The sequence below is a fragment of the Mytilus trossulus genome, chromosome 4 (genome assembly GCF_036588685.1).
Source record: "Mytilus trossulus isolate FHL-02 chromosome 4, PNRI_Mtr1.1.1.hap1, whole genome shotgun sequence".
Lineage (NCBI taxonomy): Eukaryota > Metazoa > Mollusca > Bivalvia > Mytilida > Mytilidae > Mytilus > Mytilus trossulus.
This window is the reverse complement of record NC_086376.1, coordinates 11,346,939-11,368,700: the sequence shown is the minus strand read 5'-3', so window position 1 is coordinate 11,368,700 and position 21,762 is coordinate 11,346,939. Positions and strand designations below refer to the sequence as shown.

General features: G+C 30.8%; 1 protein-coding gene across 1 annotated transcript; it reads left to right on the top strand.

Annotated features, from left to right (window-relative positions):
* The first annotated feature begins 1,783 nt into the window (after nucleotides 1–1,783).
* Nucleotides 1,784–21,034, top strand: LOC134714668 (uncharacterized). Its single transcript, XM_063576115.1, has 3 exons — nucleotides 1,784–2,068; nucleotides 18,086–18,143; nucleotides 20,393–21,034. The coding sequence occupies exons 1-3, from the start codon at nucleotides 2,066–2,068 to the stop codon at nucleotides 20,917–20,919; spliced, it is 588 nt and encodes a 195-aa protein (XP_063432185.1). The 5' UTR covers nucleotides 1,784–2,065; the 3' UTR covers nucleotides 20,920–21,034.
* The last annotated feature ends 728 nt before the right edge of the window (nucleotides 21,035–21,762 follow it).

Here is a 21,762-nt window from a genome sequence, read left to right as displayed (position 1 = left end):
CTAAAGCATGTGTTTATGTAGTTTATTGAATATCGACTCAACCAAATACAACTTTAAATTGAATTTAAATCTAGTCAATGTCATTTCCAAAATAGAAACATCGAGTCAATATCATGATTTCAATTGCATATCATAAAATAAAAAGACATAAAGACATTCGTTTTGATGTGTTTTATCCTTTGATTTGCCATTTGATAAGGGACTTTTCGTTTTGAATTTTCATCAGAGATCAGTATTTTTGTGATGTTATGTTTTCCCAAAATAGAAACACCGAATCAATTACATCATTTTCAAATATACACATTTTTTAATGTTAATATTTAAATTAAGGGCTTTCACTCTGTCGATACGTTTTATATGAACCTGTTAGATTGTTTTGAACATCGGACTTCGTACTCGTTCAATTATATCTGAACAGGTCCAAGCCTTGTGGTCATAAAACTTTCGAGCACGATTTTTGTACTCAGACTCAAGAATCAACCAATCAAAATACTGGATTTTGTGTTTCGAGCACTTATTTTGTACTCGGAGTACTGAGTAAAGTTTTATGACCGAGAGCCCAAGTGTAATGTATTGATCTCGTCAAAAGTCCATAATTTATAAACCAAGAACTTGAACAGAAACATACTACGCCATATGCAATATAGTTTTTAAAAATGATATTTCTTTTTTTCGGACATGAGATACCTACAAACAGATTTTTGGAAAAAGTAATATTTTGAATAAATATCATCCATACTTTAAGTCATAAGAAACTCAAATTAAAAAAAAATAATGTATATTGTTTTTTTATAACTCAATGGATAGTTTTCAGTATAAAACTTATGTACAAATACTTTTTTTCTTATGAAAATTCTTTATATATTTATTCATATTTAGAAGAATTTAACTTTATTTTAAAATTGCTTCCTTCCAGGAAGCAATTCCCCCGGCATATTTTCCGTTTACAAAGTGACCTCAGTGTGGCCCATCTCGTAAAAATCCGGTGATCGCAATACGCATGGATGTACTTAAATAAACTATCATTTGAATTTACATGTTAAACACGTGCTCAATTTCCATGCTTTTTTGTTGATTTTTTGTCGATTGTTGATCGATAATCGTTATCATTTGGCTTTAAAACACGAACTTTAATTACCTGCCAAATTTTCACAACACCACCGACCGCTTGAAAAAATAAATTAACAATTATACGAAATTTACACGAAAAAAATGATAAATTCGTGCACAGAAGAATAAGTTTATGATATTTGTATGCATTGGTTCAAGAATTGGAAAACCATTACTTTTCACCGGTCACTCGTTTCTTATGACTTTAACGTAATTTTGTTAATTATGTTTACGGATATTATACATGGAAAGTCTTCCTCTAAGACTTTCGAGTCATGCTTAAAAAGGCGATTATTTTGTAGAACACTAATAAAAAATGAAATGAAGTTTATTTTTTTGTTGAAAAGGTAAAAGTAAAATGTACGTGTTTTAACTTAAGTAATTATAACTGTTTCATCTCATTTGTCCTGAACGAGGAAATAACAGACAACCACAAGAGACACTATAAACATGTAATACACACACAAAAAATGACGTTTTTAGGATGAGTTACATGTTTTTACACAACAGATACATATGTAATACATTTGTTACACCAACAACTGAATGATACACGTAAATAAAATATAACACAAAGGACACGTTCCTGATATGATCACACCTACTTATATAAATCATACAGTAGTTTGTAGCTAAGATTTTTTCTTATGTGTTTGCAGTCTTCCCTTCTTTAGTGCAGTAGCCGGAGGCTGATATTTAACTGTTGTACAAACTACCAAAAGCGTTATGGTTGACGCACTATAAATTTTTCATATAGCATAAAAGTCAAAATTTGTTTCATCGTTGATGGTTTACGCATCACCTGGCAATGTGATATAATTAATTGTTTACCTGTATATCGCTATATTTAGTATTCAATCTACCGACAATGTAAGATATATTGCAAATTTTGGATCAACGGGAGGAAATTATTTTTCTTGGCATATTTCTGTTTATGTCCGACTTTTAAGAAATAATGGTAAGTAATTACTAAATTACACTTAGTACCTTTTCAGAAAGACTTGGATCTATTCAACTCTTTAATATAGTGATTTTTTTTTAAATTTATTTCATTCTATAATCTATTGTAATAGTATATATGTTAGTTTTCCAGTGATATATCAAATCATGGTTTGCGAGAGTTTTAAAGATGAAAAATGAAAAGTGTATCTATACATTTGCTGAAAGAATAACAGACACTGATTAATGGAATTTGAAAATTCACCGTAATTGACAAAAGAATAGCAATTATTTGATTTTTTTTAGTAAGACACATGTAGAAAGGTTCTTTTATACGGATACTAATGTGTTAAACTGAAAGGGAAACGCAGTCTGATTACTGTGATAAGCAATATATATTTTGACAGGATAAACTCTTTAATGGTGATATATTATTGACTAGGACACTGAGAGCTTTACTCAAAAACTTTTAAAATATTTTACAGAAAATATCATATAAAAAAGAAACCATGATTGCACCTATGTAAATGCATATAATACTTTTAAGTTTAATATGAAATTTACTGCAATACCCCTCCACCACCACAAACACAAAAGATGAATAGTATAAAAAAAAAATAACCCAGTTTCATATTATGACATTGAAACGTAAGGTTTACACAGTAAACGTTAAACAAATTTCATGTATGCATCTTGTCAATATTGTGTTGCATACTGGCAGACAACAAGGTTGTCATGTGTGGGTTTACGTTTAAAATCAATTCAACATTTCGTACCATATGTTCTTTTCTTAGGCTTTTTAGTAATTATAACTGTGTCATTTAATAGGTAGCCATAAACTATTATTTCAACTTTGGAACATTTGTCAAAGTTGAAGAGCTAAATTAGTTTATGACACAAAGAGTTGATAAAACAGTAGATTATTAACCATGAACAATTAAGAGAAAGCCAACATTCAAAATAAAAAACTAACAAAAACTTAAAGATGCTTACATTGCAAGGCAGGAACATGACCAAGTGGGTAGACACAGCATTTGAAAGTATGAGAGTAATAGGAGTAATGTGCAGATGTCGAGTTAACACGTGACCATTATTGTAGTGCAGTGGGATAAACACACACAAAATAAGAGAATAGAAATACAAGGAATTTTGTTTCATTTTACAAAATCTAGAATTTGGTTTCGCACTAGAGTCGTCTTTATCGTAAAAAAGACTTGCTTCTAGAAATTTACAGTAAGGGTCGATTGAGAACAAAACTTTACGACGAAATAAAACATTAATACAGAAAATATCATATAAAAAAGAAACCATGATTGCACCTATGTAAATGCATATAATACTTTTAAGTTTAATATAAAATTTACTGCAATACCCCTCCACCACCACAAACACAAAAGATGAATAGTATAAAAAAATAAATAACCCAGTTTCATATTATGACATTGAAACGTAAGGTTTACACAGTAAACGTTAAACAAATTTCATGTATGCATCTTGTCAATATTGTGTTGCATACTGGCAGACAACAAGGTTGTCATGTGTGGGTTTACGTTTAAAATCAATTCAACATTTCGTACCATATGTTCTTTTCTTAGGCTTTTTAGTAATTATAACTGTGTCATTTAATAGGTAGCCATAAACTATTATTTCAACTTTGGAACATTTGTCAAAGTTGAAGAGCTAAATTAGTTTATGACACAAAGAGTTGATAAAACAGTAGATTATTAACCATGAACAATTAAGAGAAAGCCAACATTCAAAATAAAAAACTAACAAAAACTTAAAGATGCTTACATTGTAAGGCAGGAACATGACCAAGTGGGTAGACACAGCATTTGAAAGTATGAGAGTAATAGGAGTAATGTGCAGATGTCGAGTTAACACGTGACCATTATTGTAGTGCAGTGGGATAAACACACACAAAATAAGAGAATAGAAATACAAGGAATTTTGTTTCATTTTACAAAATCTAGAATTTGGTTTCGCACTAGAGTCGTCTTTATCGTAAAAAAGACTTGCTTCTAGAAATTTACAGTAAGGGTCGATTGAGAACAAAACTTTACGACGAAATAAAACATTCCAGCAGCTCCGCATATGGAATGTATGTATTAAAGATGATACTATATAACCTACCTTACATTTTATATCATGATTTCCTTGATAGACGATATATATACTGCTAACAAGGAAGCTTTTTAGCCAAGAGTTCTAAATTGAAATCTTCCCATCGAAACGTTTACAGACGTCATCACGACTTAGTCGACCATTATGGCATATTTGTTTCACAGATAACGACGAATATTTTACAATTGCCGTTACTACTGTCATCTTTTCAAAGAAAGTGAACTATCGATTTTTTTTATCACCGAGTTTGTATTTGCGAGCAACACGACGGGTGCTTCCAGTCGAGCAGGATCTACCTACTCTTCCGAAGCACCTGATATTACCCCGTTTTCGGTGGGTTTGCTCTAGTCTTAAGCTTTTATGTTCTGTTTATAAACTGCTGATTTTTATTTGATCGTTTTACTTTTAGCTATGAGATTTTCAGTTTGTTTCCGACTAACGAGAATGAATGTCCCTTTGGACCTTTTCGCCTCTTGTTTAAGATTTTTGTTGTTTATTTGACGTTCAGTGGTAATTATATTTGATTCTTCAAATGTATATGTTATTTGTTTTTATATCTTCATGCTTAAAATAATAATTGATTAAAGTCAGATATATGTAATATTCATTCATATATTTTTATAGATGTTTGGGAGAAGACTGCACTAAGTTGAAAAACTTGTGTCTAATCCATTTGTCAATTTTGAACAATAATTTTTAATGTTTAAACTAAATATATTTGATTTATATTCAGGACGGGAAATCATTTTTGAATATAAATCAGGACGGAAATAATTTTTAAAGACTATTTAAGGAATACGCCGGTTATTTAGTGTGTACCACATTCTGATGTTATTTCTTCATAGACAGAAAACATATTACAGTCGTTTCTTATAATTTAATTCTAAAATCCATTTTAAACCGGAGTAAATAATGAAAAAACGTTGTTGGCGTCAAGGTCACATGACAAGATTATGTGTCTATGAGCTGATAAACAAAACGACGTCAGCCAATCAGAAGAGCCGTTATATCCAAAATTAAATTATTAATAGATGGATAGGGAGAGATGAAGAAGACATTAGTGTTTTATAGCACTTAAAAATCACACGCCATTCTTTCGGTGCCCAACCAAATCCATTTTATCAACAATTTAAAAAAAACATGATGAAGTTAGGGCTTCCGAATATTGAAAAACATCCGATGACAGTTAAACTATTCAAAAAGCCAAAAGAATCAGTACTCTCATCTAATTTCAAACTTTTTGTTTTTTGGAATTCGTAACATTGCAACAATCGTATGTAAGAATTTATCTTCGCTAGCCCTAGACTATTAATATGGAAAATGGTATGAATTTGTAAAACTTATGCATTTATACATATTAACGATAAACATTGTATATATTTATATAATAGAATGACACGTCTCAAATATATGAGGCCAAATAATAGCCTAATATAAATCTTCATCTGATGTTAAAAGTTCATACATTCGTGTATACATAAATATCAGTGAATTGTTTATGAAATAACAGGCAATAACATAAATTGCGCCTGTCCCAAGTAAGGTGCCTGTGGCTTAAGTTAGTCTTGCATGTTTTTATTCTTATTTTATTTCATTTATGTTTCGGAGTTTATTGTAATGCCATTGTGTTAAGGGGCCAGCTGAAACCCACCTCCGGGTGCTGGATGTTCTTGCTACATTGAAGACCAATTGATGGCCGTAGGCTGTTTTCTGCTCTTTGGTCGGGTTGTTGTCTCTTTGATACAGTAAAAATAATTTGCAACAGTAGTATACTGCTGTTCAAAACTCATAAATCCGTTGAGAGAAAACAAACATGAGCACATTCCCATTTCCATTCCAATTTTATACTCTATATGCAGAAAAGAAATATTTCATTATGAAATCAATCTTATCGTAGCACTTTTATAAAGTAATGTATTGATCATCAAATTATCCTTTAACATCCCCTCCCAAAAAAAAAAAACTACAAAAAAAACCCAACATAATAACTAGAAGACAAATAGGTTAAAAAAAAAAAAAAAAAAACGTAATCGAAATCAACATACCAACTTTTAATAATCCTTCACGATAAAACTTGTGCAAATAAACTTTCTGGAATTTTTTTCCTCAATGCTCTTCAACTTCATACTTACTTTGGCCTTTTAATTTGTTCTTGATTCGAGCGTCACTAATGAGTCGTTTGTAGACGAAACGCGCGTCTGGCGTAAATATAAGTTTTAAACCCTGGTATTCATGATGATTTTTTGGGTCGATTAAGAAAAACAATATTTCAAAATATAATAGGGTTGTGATCAAAAAGTAATTAATGAATGCATAAATATATATCATTGTAAACGAAAAACTGAATTTAGCGAGAGAATGGAATTTAGAGAATTATAAACGGATAATGGAGCTTAAATTTAAACCAACACTTATTTAAACAATTTTGTCTGCATATATATTTTGAAACAGGTAATTCAAGAAAACAAAATTTGTTTCAGATACGTTTTGTTCATTTTTTATTATATGAAAATTGTTGAACAAAGTAAATTTTAAGTTGATGTGGTTTGACTGCCGAGAAGAATTTTTCACATAAAAATGGTACGCGAACAACAACAGGTCAACGAACGACCTTCAATGGACAAAACTCATATCGTTATGGCATAATAAGCCGTAAAAAATATAAATGACTGTCGTCTGTTTCAAAAGATTGACCTATTGTAGTAAGCTGAAAGTCTAAAGATATATAAGCCAAATAATAATAATCATAAGACTAAAAAAAACAAACTTATAATAATAATAACAATAATAATAATAATAATTGAGATAATAATCATTATAGTAATCATATTACAATCTAACCACACAATTAAACCAGAGGAATATTAAAAAAACAAATTTTGTTAATTCAGCATTCTTGAACATTAAAGACTTATGCACCTACTATGTTGTAGTATGATGTATACACAACTTGACACATATTTACAAACTAAATATATTCTAATGGCAAACACATTCATGTAAAAGCCAAAACTATACAGAACTTATAATATGTGTATAAGACCAAGGTCAACACTTAAAATGTATATTTTTGACACATAATTATGGATGATTTAATATAAAAAGAAATGGATGTTACATAAAAATATTGAATTATAGTAATTCCACCGTGAATTATAAGTTATGTACATATTTCATCAATTATAAAATAATAGACATTCCATCGTATATTATGTATATTGTAGATAATACATCAATAAAAGAATGATGGAAAGTTCATTGTATATTACTGATATTGTATAGCTGTCCTGAACTGTATATATTAAGTTATTAGAAAGTTGACCCAAGCTGAATTTGTCGATTGCTTGTAGGTTACTTTGTGTAATACAGCTCTTAATATTTCTACCTATAAATTCGCTAGGTTCGGACGCAGGAAATTCATACTATTTTCATTCACAAGATTTAAGCGTTTTGATTATCAGTAAACCCAGACGAGTGCTTCGGACACGTGTAATTGATAGTGTGCTGTTTTCATTGATAAGCACTGGGTAGATATACAACTGCTGGTGAATTGACAGTTTCTGGGGGTTTCAGCTGCTCTGTAATCAGTGTTTTGGAAGAAAATATAAGTAATTTTCCAGCTTCCTCAAGCAATATTGACCTCTGATGAATTTGACATAATTTTCTATGTCATCTTAGTAATATAGCATCTACTAACGTTTTTACATATTTACACTTCCTTTTCACATGTTTAGATCGGAGTCTTATTATTTGGGAAGTGTGAAAATGCTTATCGGGCAAACTAAATTTGTTAAGTGCTACTTTCATTTCCATTCCTTATAGAATAATCGAAAATCAACTTGTAACAAGTCAGGAATATGACAGTTGTTATCCATTTAAACATTTGATGTGTTTGAGCTTATGCTTTTGTCATTTGATTAGGGACTTTCCTTTTTGAAATTTTCTCGGAGTTTAGTATTTTCTTTTATTTTAATTTTAAGTATCATGACTGTAAAGTAAAAACCTCCCGCTTTTATGGCAATGGAAAATATAACATTAAAATGACATCATTACATGACAAGACTACAGTACAAATAAATGCAAGAACATTCAGGACAAAGAAATACACACATAAACATTACAATAGGACATTTCGACATGCTAATAGTTATCAAGGTACCAGGTTTATAATTTGATACACCATACGTGCGTTTTGTCTACAAACGACCCACCAGTGACGCTATGATCAAAATAGTAAAGAAAGCCAGAAATGTACAAAGTTGAAAATCATTCGTGATCAAGAATTTTAAAAAGTGATGCCAAATGGAGCTAAGGTAATCTATTCCTGGGATAACAAAATCCTAAGTATTTAGAATAATTCTTACTTTTGCAAACAGTTAATTTATAAAAACTACCATATGATTGATGTTCATGTCATCACCGAAGTGGTGACTTACCACAGAATAAAAATAAACATTTTAAACAAAAAACAAAAGCACACAAAACAGTACAAACTAACCTTGCATTTTCAACTACAGAAAAAGTGCTTTAAGTATCATATAATTCCGCTTCCATACTGGCGAAACAAAAATTTGAATATCTTTGTTGTGCCATTTTGTGGTCATATTCGCGATTCAAGTTAATAGCTATCAAAGGTACCAGGATTATAATTTAGTACGCCAGACGCGCGTTTCGTCTTAATATGACGCTGATATCAAAATATTTATAAAGCCAAACTAGTACAAAGTGAAGAGCATTGAGGATTCAAAATTCCAAAATGTTGTGCCAAATACGGCTAACTTAAAGGTAATCTATGCCGGGGATAAGAAAATCCTTAGTTTTTCGAAAAATTCAAAGTTTTGTAAAGGAAATTTATAAAAACGACCACATTATTGATATTCATGTCAACACCGAAAACTTTTCTTTGAGAAATCCCAACTGTTCGGATTCTTAAGAGAGTTTCAAAATAGTTAGCTTTTAAAAACAATAGAATATATTGATAAGGGATTAACAAAGGAACCAAAAAAAAAAAGATACATAGGTCAATGTACTACTTGTTTTCGAGATAAAATCCTTTAAAATTTTGGCAGGAAAATGTTCTCTCTTGACTTTTCATAGATTTATCATCGAGAAGTTTAAGTTCTCAAAAGACTTTTACAGATGGCTTATCGTTATGTTATACATGTAAAAGATTTATAAAAAGAAAAATGGGGGTCATTAGGCAAAAACAATTTTGGCATTCAAATGGATAAAACCAAAGGATTCCTAAAATCTGACAAAAATGTTAAAATATAACAAGTGAAAATCCTTAAAGTGCCGTGTGTTAATTGCATGATATAAGCAATATATCTACGTCGTCGGAGACGTAAATTTATTTGTACTCGCTGCGAAACAGCAGAATAGCTCACTGAGCATCACTTTTCGTCCTTTTTTTTAAAACTCGTACAAAGATATTTTATAAATTCCAACATTACACATGTTTTTATATAATAAAATGATGAAATGATAGAATTTAAGTGTTATTTTCCTTTCCGAACACTGTTGATATAAACACCCCTGATGGCTGACTGTCCCCAAAGGGTCTCATCAATTCAGTAGTCATAGCTTCGGTACTGACATGATTTATAACATTCTCTTATAAAATTTCCGTTGATAAATTATGAAATTATGAAGGTAATGTTCCAACTTCCTCAGGCAAAGTCAACCTTAGATGAATTTGGTTTCTCTTATTTTATGTCCCGTTTGGTTATATAGCTCGATCATACTTACGGTTTACGTACTTACACGACCCCTAACGTTCAAACGTTTAGTTATAGCCTTATTGTTATAGCAAATTGAGAAAATTGCAAAAATAACTCGTAGTGTATATGTTCCAGACCATATGAGTATTTGGACCGTACGCGTACGGTCCGGACCGTATACGTATACTCGTATGGTCCGACCATACGCGTACGGTCGTACCATATCAGTATATGCGAATGGTCCAATATGAGCTGACCATACATGTTATTGGATCATAAATCTAAACAAACATTTATCACAATCTTGATTTTAGTTTTACAAATTGTTATTATTACAATAAGATGGATAAAATGATCAAACAAACAATTGAAATTAAATATTTGTTTAATTGTATATCTGAATCCTATTTTGGTACTCTTGCCCAAGGTGACACTTGCTACCACAAGTAACGTAATATTTTTTACATTTACATGTTTGCTGTTCGATCATGTATGTTCCTATGCATTTGCATTTTTTTTTTTGTAAATTGCTAAATATTCTAAAACAATTGTCCTCCCACATTATGTTTACTTCCGATATCTTCAATTTCAGTGATCATAATTCAATAAATGTATTACTGATCGACATGCTAAATACAAGAGTTTAACAGATTTAATTAGCGTGAATTTTTTAAATAGATAAAATATAAAGTTTTTATTTCAATTACAATTGATTTTTTATATTCCATGTTGATCTGTTAAATGCATTTAACTTGACCAATTCTAAAATTTAGTCAGACCGTACGCGTACAGTCCGACCGTATGCTATATTGAAAAAGTACGCATACGGTCCAAATACTCATACGGTCTGGAAAATATATACTGTTATTTATATCAATAATAGAATGGTGAAAATTCCATGAAATTAAATTTCTAATAATAGAAAGATGACTCTGACACTTTAAGTTATAATAAATATACGACTTTTTTGAAAATTAATATCATGGGAAATCTACATTTCCTCTAAAACCTAAAATCTAAAGTCAGATATGCTTCTTATGGCCCATCAACCTTTTGTTGTCATTCATTGCAAGCCAAAGTAATCTGTTGTGAACATATAAGAATATGTTTATACCATTGGAAACAAAATAGGATTACGAAAACTGTCGGCGAGTTTTTTTATACTCAGCAAATTTTAATGTAGTCATTATTCAAAATATTGTTCTTGGTGATGAATCGACTGCGGCTTTAAAGAGTGAATATGGAACAGTTTATCATCTTTATGACATAATTTCTGTTTTTTTTCATGTATTTGGCTTTCTGTATAAAACACTTGATGCAATTGCCACGTGGTTATGGGATAATTATCATTGAAATAGTTGATTCCTACTGCTACCTTGGTGTACTTTTCAATTACAACGGTAGCTTTTGTACAGCACGAAAAAAACTTCTTGTTCAAGCACAGAAGTCTTTGTATGCTCTACACCGAAAAATAAAAAATATATGTATTCCCGTCGATTTGCAGCTAAAACTTTTTGACTCATTGGTTAGTCCTGTTTTATTATATGCTTCAGAGGTATGGGGATTTGAAAATAAAGAAAGCATTGAGAAAATACACCTTCAATTTTGCAAAAACATTTTGAAATTAAGAAGCAGTACACCAAATTATATGGTGTATGGGGAACTCGGAAGATTCCCTTTGGAAACCATTATTAAACGTAAAATGGTGTTGTTTTGGAATAACTTGTTATTGGAAAATAACAAGTTATCTTCCATTATTCTTACACGATACTTGTGATTTATGTTGGTTTTTAGTTGAAAGTTATGGTAGTTTGTAAATTGACATTTGCTATATTTTCTCATGTATGTAGCATTTTTATGTTTAGTGTGAATGTATTGAGTATAAACATGTGTATACGTGTATATATGATGTCCTCTTGTACACCTATGTGTCTGAGGTTTATTAACAAAGTATTGTCTATTGTCTATTGTGCATGCAAGCCAGTGACATAAAACAATCATACATAACACGACTGAGAGCATAACATAACTAAACGACCCAAATAGAACTTATAAATCGTTTTAAAAAGTATTTACAAAAATAACGAACCCGAAGGAAAAATTTAAAAAGGAAAAAGTCCATAGAAAGTGACAAAATTAAATGATACCGAAAAATTCCCAAAACACTGGTTGCTAGGCGAATGGTACTATTGGTGAAAACCAGAACTGGTACCGACCAATTGACAATCAAATGACATGTTACGGTCGATTCATGCAAATTGGGATTTCCTATTCCGGACGATGGCCTTGGTTTATGCGATTCACACAGTTTTCATCTATTGAGACATGGATTTATTGTTTCGCAGCGAAGGGATGCAACTTATATTGTATTACTTTATACTAAGATTATTCACAAATTCTTGAAAGCGGTTTAGTAATATCCAATGAAATTTGCACAGAACCCTCAGAACATAAAGGCGTGCACCTGCTATTGTAAATTTTAGTATGAACGATTCTGGAGTGGGGACTGAGTTTTCCATACCAATACATGGACAGGGCCATTGAAGCTTAAATCTAACTGAAAATAATGCGAATTCAATAATTCAGCGACCCAATGTCACATATACACACCCGAGAAAAAGGTGGAGGATTTAAACGACTAGATGGTTACCATACGGCTGTAAAAAAAAAGAATCAGAACCCCAGCAATTAAGCTAGAAAAGACTAAATTTGAAACAATTCAAAAGATAAACAAACTGCTCTACTTAAAGCGAAGTAAATGAAAATCAAATATAACAGACATCAATCAATGACTACTTTTAAATTATTGACTTCTGACTTGGAACAGGTGCAAGAAAGCATGTCGGGGTTGTATGTGTGGTGAGTGCTCAACCTCCACTAACATGAAACAGTTATGTTACTACATAACACAAGAACAGTACACACGGTTACTGAAAGATATTTCAAAATCATTTTCAACTAATATAAATCATTTTCCCCAAGATTGCAATATAATTCGGTGCACATCTAACATATTTAGTCAAACAACCCATCACTAGTCTGAACTTATTCTTAAAGGTTTCCAGTTTGACAATGTAATTTCTTTAGTTATTAGATCTTTGCATATTGTTTTGTTTTTTAATTGACTTCGTAATCAATAATTAAAACACAACTTTAAATTATTGTTATACACCTATGTACATGTACTGTCCTACATTTATGTGAGTACCTTTATTTTGGCATTGCAATAGGTCACGTTTTTCTCAGACTGTTTATGACGTCTTCCAATTAAATGTGTAATGATTGATATTTTAGATACGTGATTCGTTTTATTACTTGATATTTGGTTTGCACTAGCTTTTAGTAACTGTGAGTAATCGCAGATGTGCACTTTGTGTCTTTTGGTTTTTTAATAGTTCTTTATGTGTTTTGTATACAAATCTGATGAGTTACTATTAAGACCTTTTCAACCGATTTCTATAGTCTTGGTCTTTGGTTGTGCTGTTTCACTGTTGTCCTAGGATATGAGGAGAGTTGAACGCCAGCAGACCTGTTATTCAGTGGTTGTCGTTTGTTGCTATATATCATTATTGATTTTTATTTACTATTTTGTTCATTAGTTGTTAGTTTCTTGTCTGCAATATTTTAAAATGGATTTGCTCATTATGTGACCTATAGTTGTTACTATAAAAGCACGACTGTGACACAGTGCTATGTCAATATTCAAGTACCGACGTGGGTTTTGACCGTTAGTGTTCATAACTGTACAACAATATCCACATTACTATGTTACAATTGATTAAAAACAACACCAATGCAAGTACAGTTGTTAATCAGCAACTCATTGAAAACCACTCAATTGAATTTGACCAAACTTGCATAGAATGTTTGCAAGATACTGACCCTGAAGTGAAGGTCCTGCTAAATTCTCATCTGAGTTATTTATTGGGTTTTCATCAACATTAATTAATATAGAGTTATGAGATGTATTATGATAGCCAATGAGACAAATATCCAACAACGTTCAAATGAAGCGGTATGAAGTAACTTTGTCGTTTCGGTTTCTTCATTATTTGCAGTTTGCAGGCAAAACGTCATCTTAGGATCTTTGATTTTTCAACTAACATCAGTTAACTTCTTTCAAATATCTCCATATGCATGACTGTTTTTTAAAGATTGAAACTATCAGTTGCACTTAATGAATGTAATTTATACAATGTAACAAAGTTGTAACTGCCACAATGAATTAGTTTTACTGGTCAACTGAAAATCAAACCTTAACAATAGAATAATAAATCTTATGAAACATTGTTCCTATGATTTATTTATTTAGACGAAAAAAAATTCGAGGGGAATCTATGGCAATTAATTTTAATTACTTATCAGAAGATGTTTAAACTGTAAGTAAACATACTTGTGGTCTCATTATGCAACATCCGTAGGTATAATTCAATGTCATGTGGTACATAAAAACATACAAATAATTGAATGTTGATATGGTTTTTAATCAACTTACTTGTCACGATGGAAAAACGCAAAACTTATAAATGAAATAATGAATAATGCAATAAATATTGTGTAATATTAATGAATGAATTACATGAAAACGGATGTTTCATGACCAGAAGAAAAAAAATGTCAAGATGTTCTTATGTTTGGATATTGCCATAACAAAATAGTAAAATAATAAAACCGAAAAAGAAAGTCCTTAATCAATTTGCAAAATCAATCCTCAAATACATCAAACGAATGGAACACAACTGTCATACTCCTGACTTGGTACAGCCATAACAACAGTTATGATTATTATAATCTACTGCTTGGTCTTCTTTGGTGTTTGAATCATGAATTTATAATAATAAAAAAAAATACCTTTAGGACAAGCTTTTCTTTAAAAAAAAAATTCTTTAAAGTTCATTTAGTTTGTATTATATCCCCGGTGATACCGAAATTTACCATATCTGAATTCGATAGGCATTATAAGATTAAATTTAGCACTTGATTTACCTTCACAAGAAAAGATAGAATAAAACATTTCAAAGCAAGGGATGTATAAACTCGTAGAAACGTTGGGTGTTATATGACCAAAAACAGGCCTAAAAGAAATAGCAAAATTATAAAGTCAATCGTGAGTGAGTTGGAACATACAACGTAGTCAATAACCTTATCACAAATACAAGGATTGAAATTTTATACTTGCGCCAGACCACGCGTTTCATTTACAAAAGATTCATGAGTGACGCTTGAATCGAGTGTTAAAACGACCAAATAAAGTACGAAGTGTGAGAGTATTTTGGATAAAAAAAATCATAATAATTTTTGCCAAATATAGCTAAGGTAATTTGTTCTTGAGATAGAAAAACTTTAGTATTTAAAAAAAATTAAAGTTTTGGGAACAGCTACTTTATTATTATGACCACATCAATGATAATTCATGTCAACACAGAAGTGCTGTCTACTGGACTGGTGCTACCATCGGAGAATAAAAACTGTGTTGTGATAGTTTTTCTGGGTTCCCTTTTTTATGCTGCAATATATTTATTATGTATCATTTACCACACCAAAGTCAAATTATTATTCAAAATAAAACTTATAATAAAAAAGATTTGAAAAACGTGATTTAGAGCGGAAACCTTAACTTCATCATGAAGTTTAATATGTTTTAAAAACGATACATTATTACAGATAACAGTTATGACCACGGAAATCAATCATCGTTCTCTCTGATTATTTTAATTTTAAACCTCGTAAATGTCAATATAATATCATGTTCATGGCCAATGAGAACCATTGCAATCTGTTGGAAATCTCATTTATAGCTTAACCACATATAAGAAGCTTTGTTTTATTATTTAATTTATTTGATTAATAAATTTAATCTATTTGGAATAAAATGAACTCCGTTTCAATGGACGTAAGTATACATTTTCAGCAAATACATTAAAACAGATTTTAACGCTTCAATGTTAACTTTTAAAAATTGTATCTATAAAAGTATAAGTATCAATTATCATCATACTGAATAATAAAATGTTACATGCTAATTCATATTAAAGTGCAACAAAACATTACAGAATGAAGAAGGTTAATGCAATTTTATGTTTGAAATCTTATGTATAGCTTTGTTTTGTTCAATTTATTAGATAAGAATAGAACATGCGCCTGTAAAACAAAAAGCCATTGATTAGAATACCAAGGATTTACTTGGTTTTTTTTAATTCACTGTTATTTTATTACTTGGTAATTAGATACCTAAAATAGAGGTCGTGGTCGTTCTGTTTTGGGAACTTTAAAAGCTTCAAGTCAAGGTTATCATTGTTAAGGTTTAAACATGCTTTGAGACGTTTCCAGCTTTCCAAACGCAATAATTGAGCAAACCTGACGAAAGTTATATGTATGCACGGTAACCATGTTTATCGAAAATATTAGATTTTTTGTAACATGTCATGAATATAATACATTTATTAAGGTAAGTTAATTAACAATCTAGTTACACTTTGAAATCTTAACATACATTTATAAAAGGTTATATTAACAATTTTAAAGAAAAGTAATAATATCAACGACAGACAAATATTATCATGAAGATGCAGATGAGGTTGTAGAATAGTAAATGATGGCGTGCTAACATATAAGTGAAAAATAATGAAAACAAATTAAAGAGAGAATATTGACCAAAATAGTTATATATATAAATAAAATTCAAAACACCCTCGCCCAAATTTAGACATTCAAATATGCTGGTTTTTTTATTAAAATATTTGACATGAAGGTTTCACAGAGGCCAATTCAGAGTAAGATGTATGGGCGAACGTAACTACACATATATATATATTGGAAGTTATCAGTTGAATATAGTTTTCTAATTAATCTATCAACATCCTAATTTTTTATTGACATGAGTTTCCTTGCTTTGTATGTTTCCTGTTGTCACTATCAACAAATGATTGCCTGTAATTCAACATAAAATTTTAAACAATGTTAAGTTAACAAGCACGAAGAAAGAAACGAAGAGATTTTTTTCGTATGTTTACATGTTCTCCAAAAGAGGTGTTAGTCACCAAAGGGATATCTAATTCATAAATCGGTATTGACATTGACTTGACGTAACAAAAACGACGAAAAAAAAGCAACAGTTAAGAAAAATTAATATAAAAAAGACTGAACAACTCGAACCCCACCAAAACCCGAGGGTGATATCAGGTGCTTCGAAAAATTCAAAATTATTTTATCACGATAAGTTTCATTTGTTTGTAGAAGTCAAATCTTTTTGACATGCATAATCTGCGTTAACCCCAAAGTGAATAGAAGTTGCTGGTAGCAATCAAATTGACAAAAATAAGGATATGTTGTTTTATTTATTTTAGTTCTGATATATTGTTTATACTTGATCATAATATCTGTCATTATATCAATTACAAAATATCTTGTTTATTTGATCTCTATACAAAAATGTATATATAATTAAACGTCCAAATTCCCAAGATAAAAATATTTTCATATCTTTTTAGATATTTTTGTCTCATTACAACCAATATCATCTTCTTAAACGGAAATTAAACTATTTAGATTCACTTATCCTGCCATGAGTATCAAAAATTAAGCATAAGGTTTGGTATGAGTGCCAATGAGACAACTTTCCATCCAAGTCCCATCTTGGAAAAGTAAACCACTATAGGTCAAATTACGGCCTTCAATTAGGAGCCTTGGCTCACATTGAACAGAAAGGTATTTATATAAAGGGCTCTACAAATTGCTAGTGTAAAACCCTTAAAACATGAATATCGTTCTTATCTTTTTTTAAAATACTACTAACGAAAAACACTTATGAACCACATCAACCAACGACAACCACTTAATATCAGGTTCCAAACTTAGGACAGGTGCATTAGACGTTTATATAGGCTCCCACCTCCACCCAACCTGAAACAATACTGCAACATAAAAAATACTCACTATAAAATGTCTCTTGAAATGGCTTAACTCAGTCAAAAGACATATAAACAAATCAAGTGAACATACACTGAACGAATGAATTTGATCTATGACACAATGTAAATACAAAGTTATTAAACAAGGGGGTTAGATGTTACAGAATATCAGAAAGACAAGTTGTGAACCAAAGCATAGTTCAAAATACCGCCAAAGAAAAATAATGTACACAGGTGAATAAAACCAAACAATTTGTTTTTAATAATTATATTTTTTTCCAGGTTGTTCTGTCTTATTGGCTGACATTCCTTAGTTCGTTTCTCATTTTTGTGGCTCAAGGTAAGTTCAATAGAGTTATAATTATTGACACCGAGTCAATCATTGATCTACAGACTGAAGTTAACATAGATAAAAAGTATACAAGCGCTATTCTTGATCTTATATAAATTTGATTTTGCAGAGTCAGCAAAGGATTTATCCCAAACGAAAGTATGAGTATTGCACCTTACACATTCAATCAACTTTATGAAGTGTAAAACACTGGCTATAGCATACGTGTTAATTTACAGACAGACAGCTACATAGCCTTTTAGAATGACTTACTCATCTCATTATGGTTTGATTTATAAATGAGCTATGACTAACATATACTAATTACTGCAAAATATTTATTAAATAGAAGGGACATGATAAATCGAAGCTTTGGTTAAATTATTTACTTGATTAAAATATAATAAATTCATAGACCCCTTTGTCTGTGGTTATTGGGTTTCCAAACAGGCAGCAATACGCGTCATTTTTATAAATAATGACAAAACATACCAAATCAATTATCCAAAATATTTTGACCACTTTCTGTAGTCGTCTATTCTGAATTATCATTATTTATTATTGATTTGGTCATTACTAGTAATTAACTGTTACCAAAAAAATAAATTATTTGCTACCCTAAGAATAGAATATCTTAGCTGTATTATTTTGCCGTTTTTTTTATATTTTTATTTGAGTAAAATGAAATGCGCGACTGGCGTAAAAACTTGTATCTACACTGAGTTTCTGTGTGTGTTTGTTTTTGAAAAAAGGAGCTTGTTTCGTTTAAAATTGTTTCTATCATTAGATCCTTAACTTACAGAATGTTTGTTTAGATAGTAAATGAACCCGAAATTCTGCCAAAGACAAATAGTTAAAAAAGATTTAGATTTGACTAAATATAGTTCAGTGAACAACAGTTAAAGCTAAAATAACAAAAAATACAGAACTCAGAGGAAAATTCCGAACGAAAAGTCCCTAATCAAATGGCAAAAAAAACAAAAGCTCAAACACATCATACGAATGGATAACAACTGTAATAATCCATACTTTGTACAGGTATTTTTTATATGTAAACAAGCCTTGATGTGATACACAGAAATATATCATTCTATATAGGCAAAGACCAAGTGGGGCTACATTTTTTACATTTCACTTCAGACTTTTTACAGAAATAAAATAAAAAGTTTTGGCTCTATAGTATATTGTGAATTCCAGTTTTGTTCATACTTTAATGCTTTTAAAGTCCCCGTTCAGAATAAACTCATCAAAGAAACCAGAATTGAATTTTGTATTTACACCAGACTCGCGTGTTTCGTCTTCAAAAGACTCATCAGTGACACTCGAATCCAAAAAGTCAAAAAGGTCTAAAAGCCGGTTAGTGGTACTTTTATTCCTGGGCAATATAACAAATAAGTTAACCATATGTTTTGATAAGGATCTGTCCTTTATTCCGGTCAATCCACTCTATCAAATATGATATATTGTCTAGTTAGCTGCTAACATGTGTCTACTAACAATCTATTATGTTTGTTGTTATATGATATTATGTCAGTTTACATCAAGTCGTTATCAAAGGTATCAAGCTGATAATTTGATACGCCAGATTCGCGTTTCGTCTACATAAGACCCATCAGTAACGCTCAGATCAAAATAGTTTGAAAGCCAAACAAGAATAAAGTTAAAAAGCAGCGAGGACCCAAACTTTAAAAAAGTTGTGCCAAATACGGCCTAGGTAAGAAAAACTGCTACCAGTTTTCTGATTAAAATATTGTTCTCGATGCCTTAAATGAAATATATCCATGCAATAGTCTGCTGTTCTGTTATGACATAAATTATCATTGAATGATAATCTGAATTACATAATCATAAAATCTCGTTTTGTTAGAAATACGTAGAATTTTCTACCCCAGAAACAGACCTAGCACTTGCTTACAATATTTGGCAAATCTTTCGGAATTTTTTACTCTCAATGCTCTTCATCTTCTTACTTTATTTGGACTGTTAACTTTTGTGATTAGAGCGTCGATGTCAAAGATTAGTCTATGAATTTCTATCATAAATGAAACGCGCGTCTGTTATATAAATTATATGCCTGGTATCTTTGATGAAGTGTTTTCATATATAGTCTGTGATCTGTCATATTTTATAAAATCATCAAGACATAGATGTTAGACACATAGAAACAAATGGACATGTTGACTTGAAATATTTATTGTTCTTTTCTTTATTCAAATATGTGTTAATTAATACTTCATGTTGTGTTGTGTATTTTAAAGGTTCTGAAGCAAGTAGATGGATATCAAGAAACATAAATGATTATAGACGTCCACCATTTCGCCAGCCACCACCTCTTGACATCCATCCGGATTATGGACCCGATTACGGTCAAACCTATCACCAGGATCCATCGTTCGCCCCTAGATACAATATGATTCCAACGACACCTCCTTCGTTTTATGAGTTTTTCGATCCTATTTCTGGTGTACACAAAAAGATTATAAATCATTTCGACCATCAGAGACCAACTTATCGACCATATCCACAAGATTATACCAGATCTCTAAGATTAAGGGATGCCTCTCCTTTTCCGTCGACATATGAAAAGAAGCAGTTCGAAAATACATACAACGCGCCACATGAAAATTCATATGCAAATGATAAACAATTTTATTCAGACTTTGCTACGAGAAGACACAAAAGTTTTATGAACAATGCCCAATTTTCGGGGCAATTAAAGGGAAACGGCATTAATGACGACTTTGTAATTTATCTGATGGGTGATTGGAAAGGCTACAGAGGATAGACATACATAGCATTACAAAATCTTCATGAAATTCCAGAACTGCTACAATTAGTGTGTTTACAACAAAAGGGGTGATAAGAGGATAGAAATATATAATAAAAATAGTTAAACCTTATTTCGAGCAAACTACTATATACACATACTTGTAAACCCTTAATTGCCCCCTGATTTTAAAACTTATTCTGATATACCACATCTGCCAATCACCCTTGTAGTTCTAAAACACAAACAAGTTATTAACAGAAACTTTGTTCCTGTTCCAGTGGAATTCTATAATTCAATGACTCGCTATTAAATGGATCAGTCAAAATGTTCCATAATGAGTTTTGAACAGTCTTAAAATATTGTTAAACACTTCCATTGAAAATAGACTGTAAAAAAGTCCTAAATCTGGGACATGAATATCAATTCACGAACCTTTCGTGTTTATTTTATTTCTATTATGTAATTAAAATATTATAAACAAGAGTGAATACGAAGCTCGCATAGGAATGTAAATGTGCTTCATATTTGTTTGTCGTTTTGCTGTGTGGACAGATCTAGCCCAAAATATATATTAGTTTTGCTTAGAATAAGATACAATGTCTTCTGTTATTACGTTTGACAAATATATATGCTCTTGTTGAATGTAAGTTTTGTTCCTCAAGCCTTTGGAATCGAGTGCATATTAATCTAATATCGACCAGTTTTATTCCGATTCCTTTCGCTCGAAATGTGTTTCTGTATATAACTGGACTTAGGAATTAGATAAACATAGGTATACTTCAATCTTTATATTTATTTTAGAAACTAGCGACATATACGAATAAAAAAATAAAAAAAATAATGTCTTTTCTCTACCAC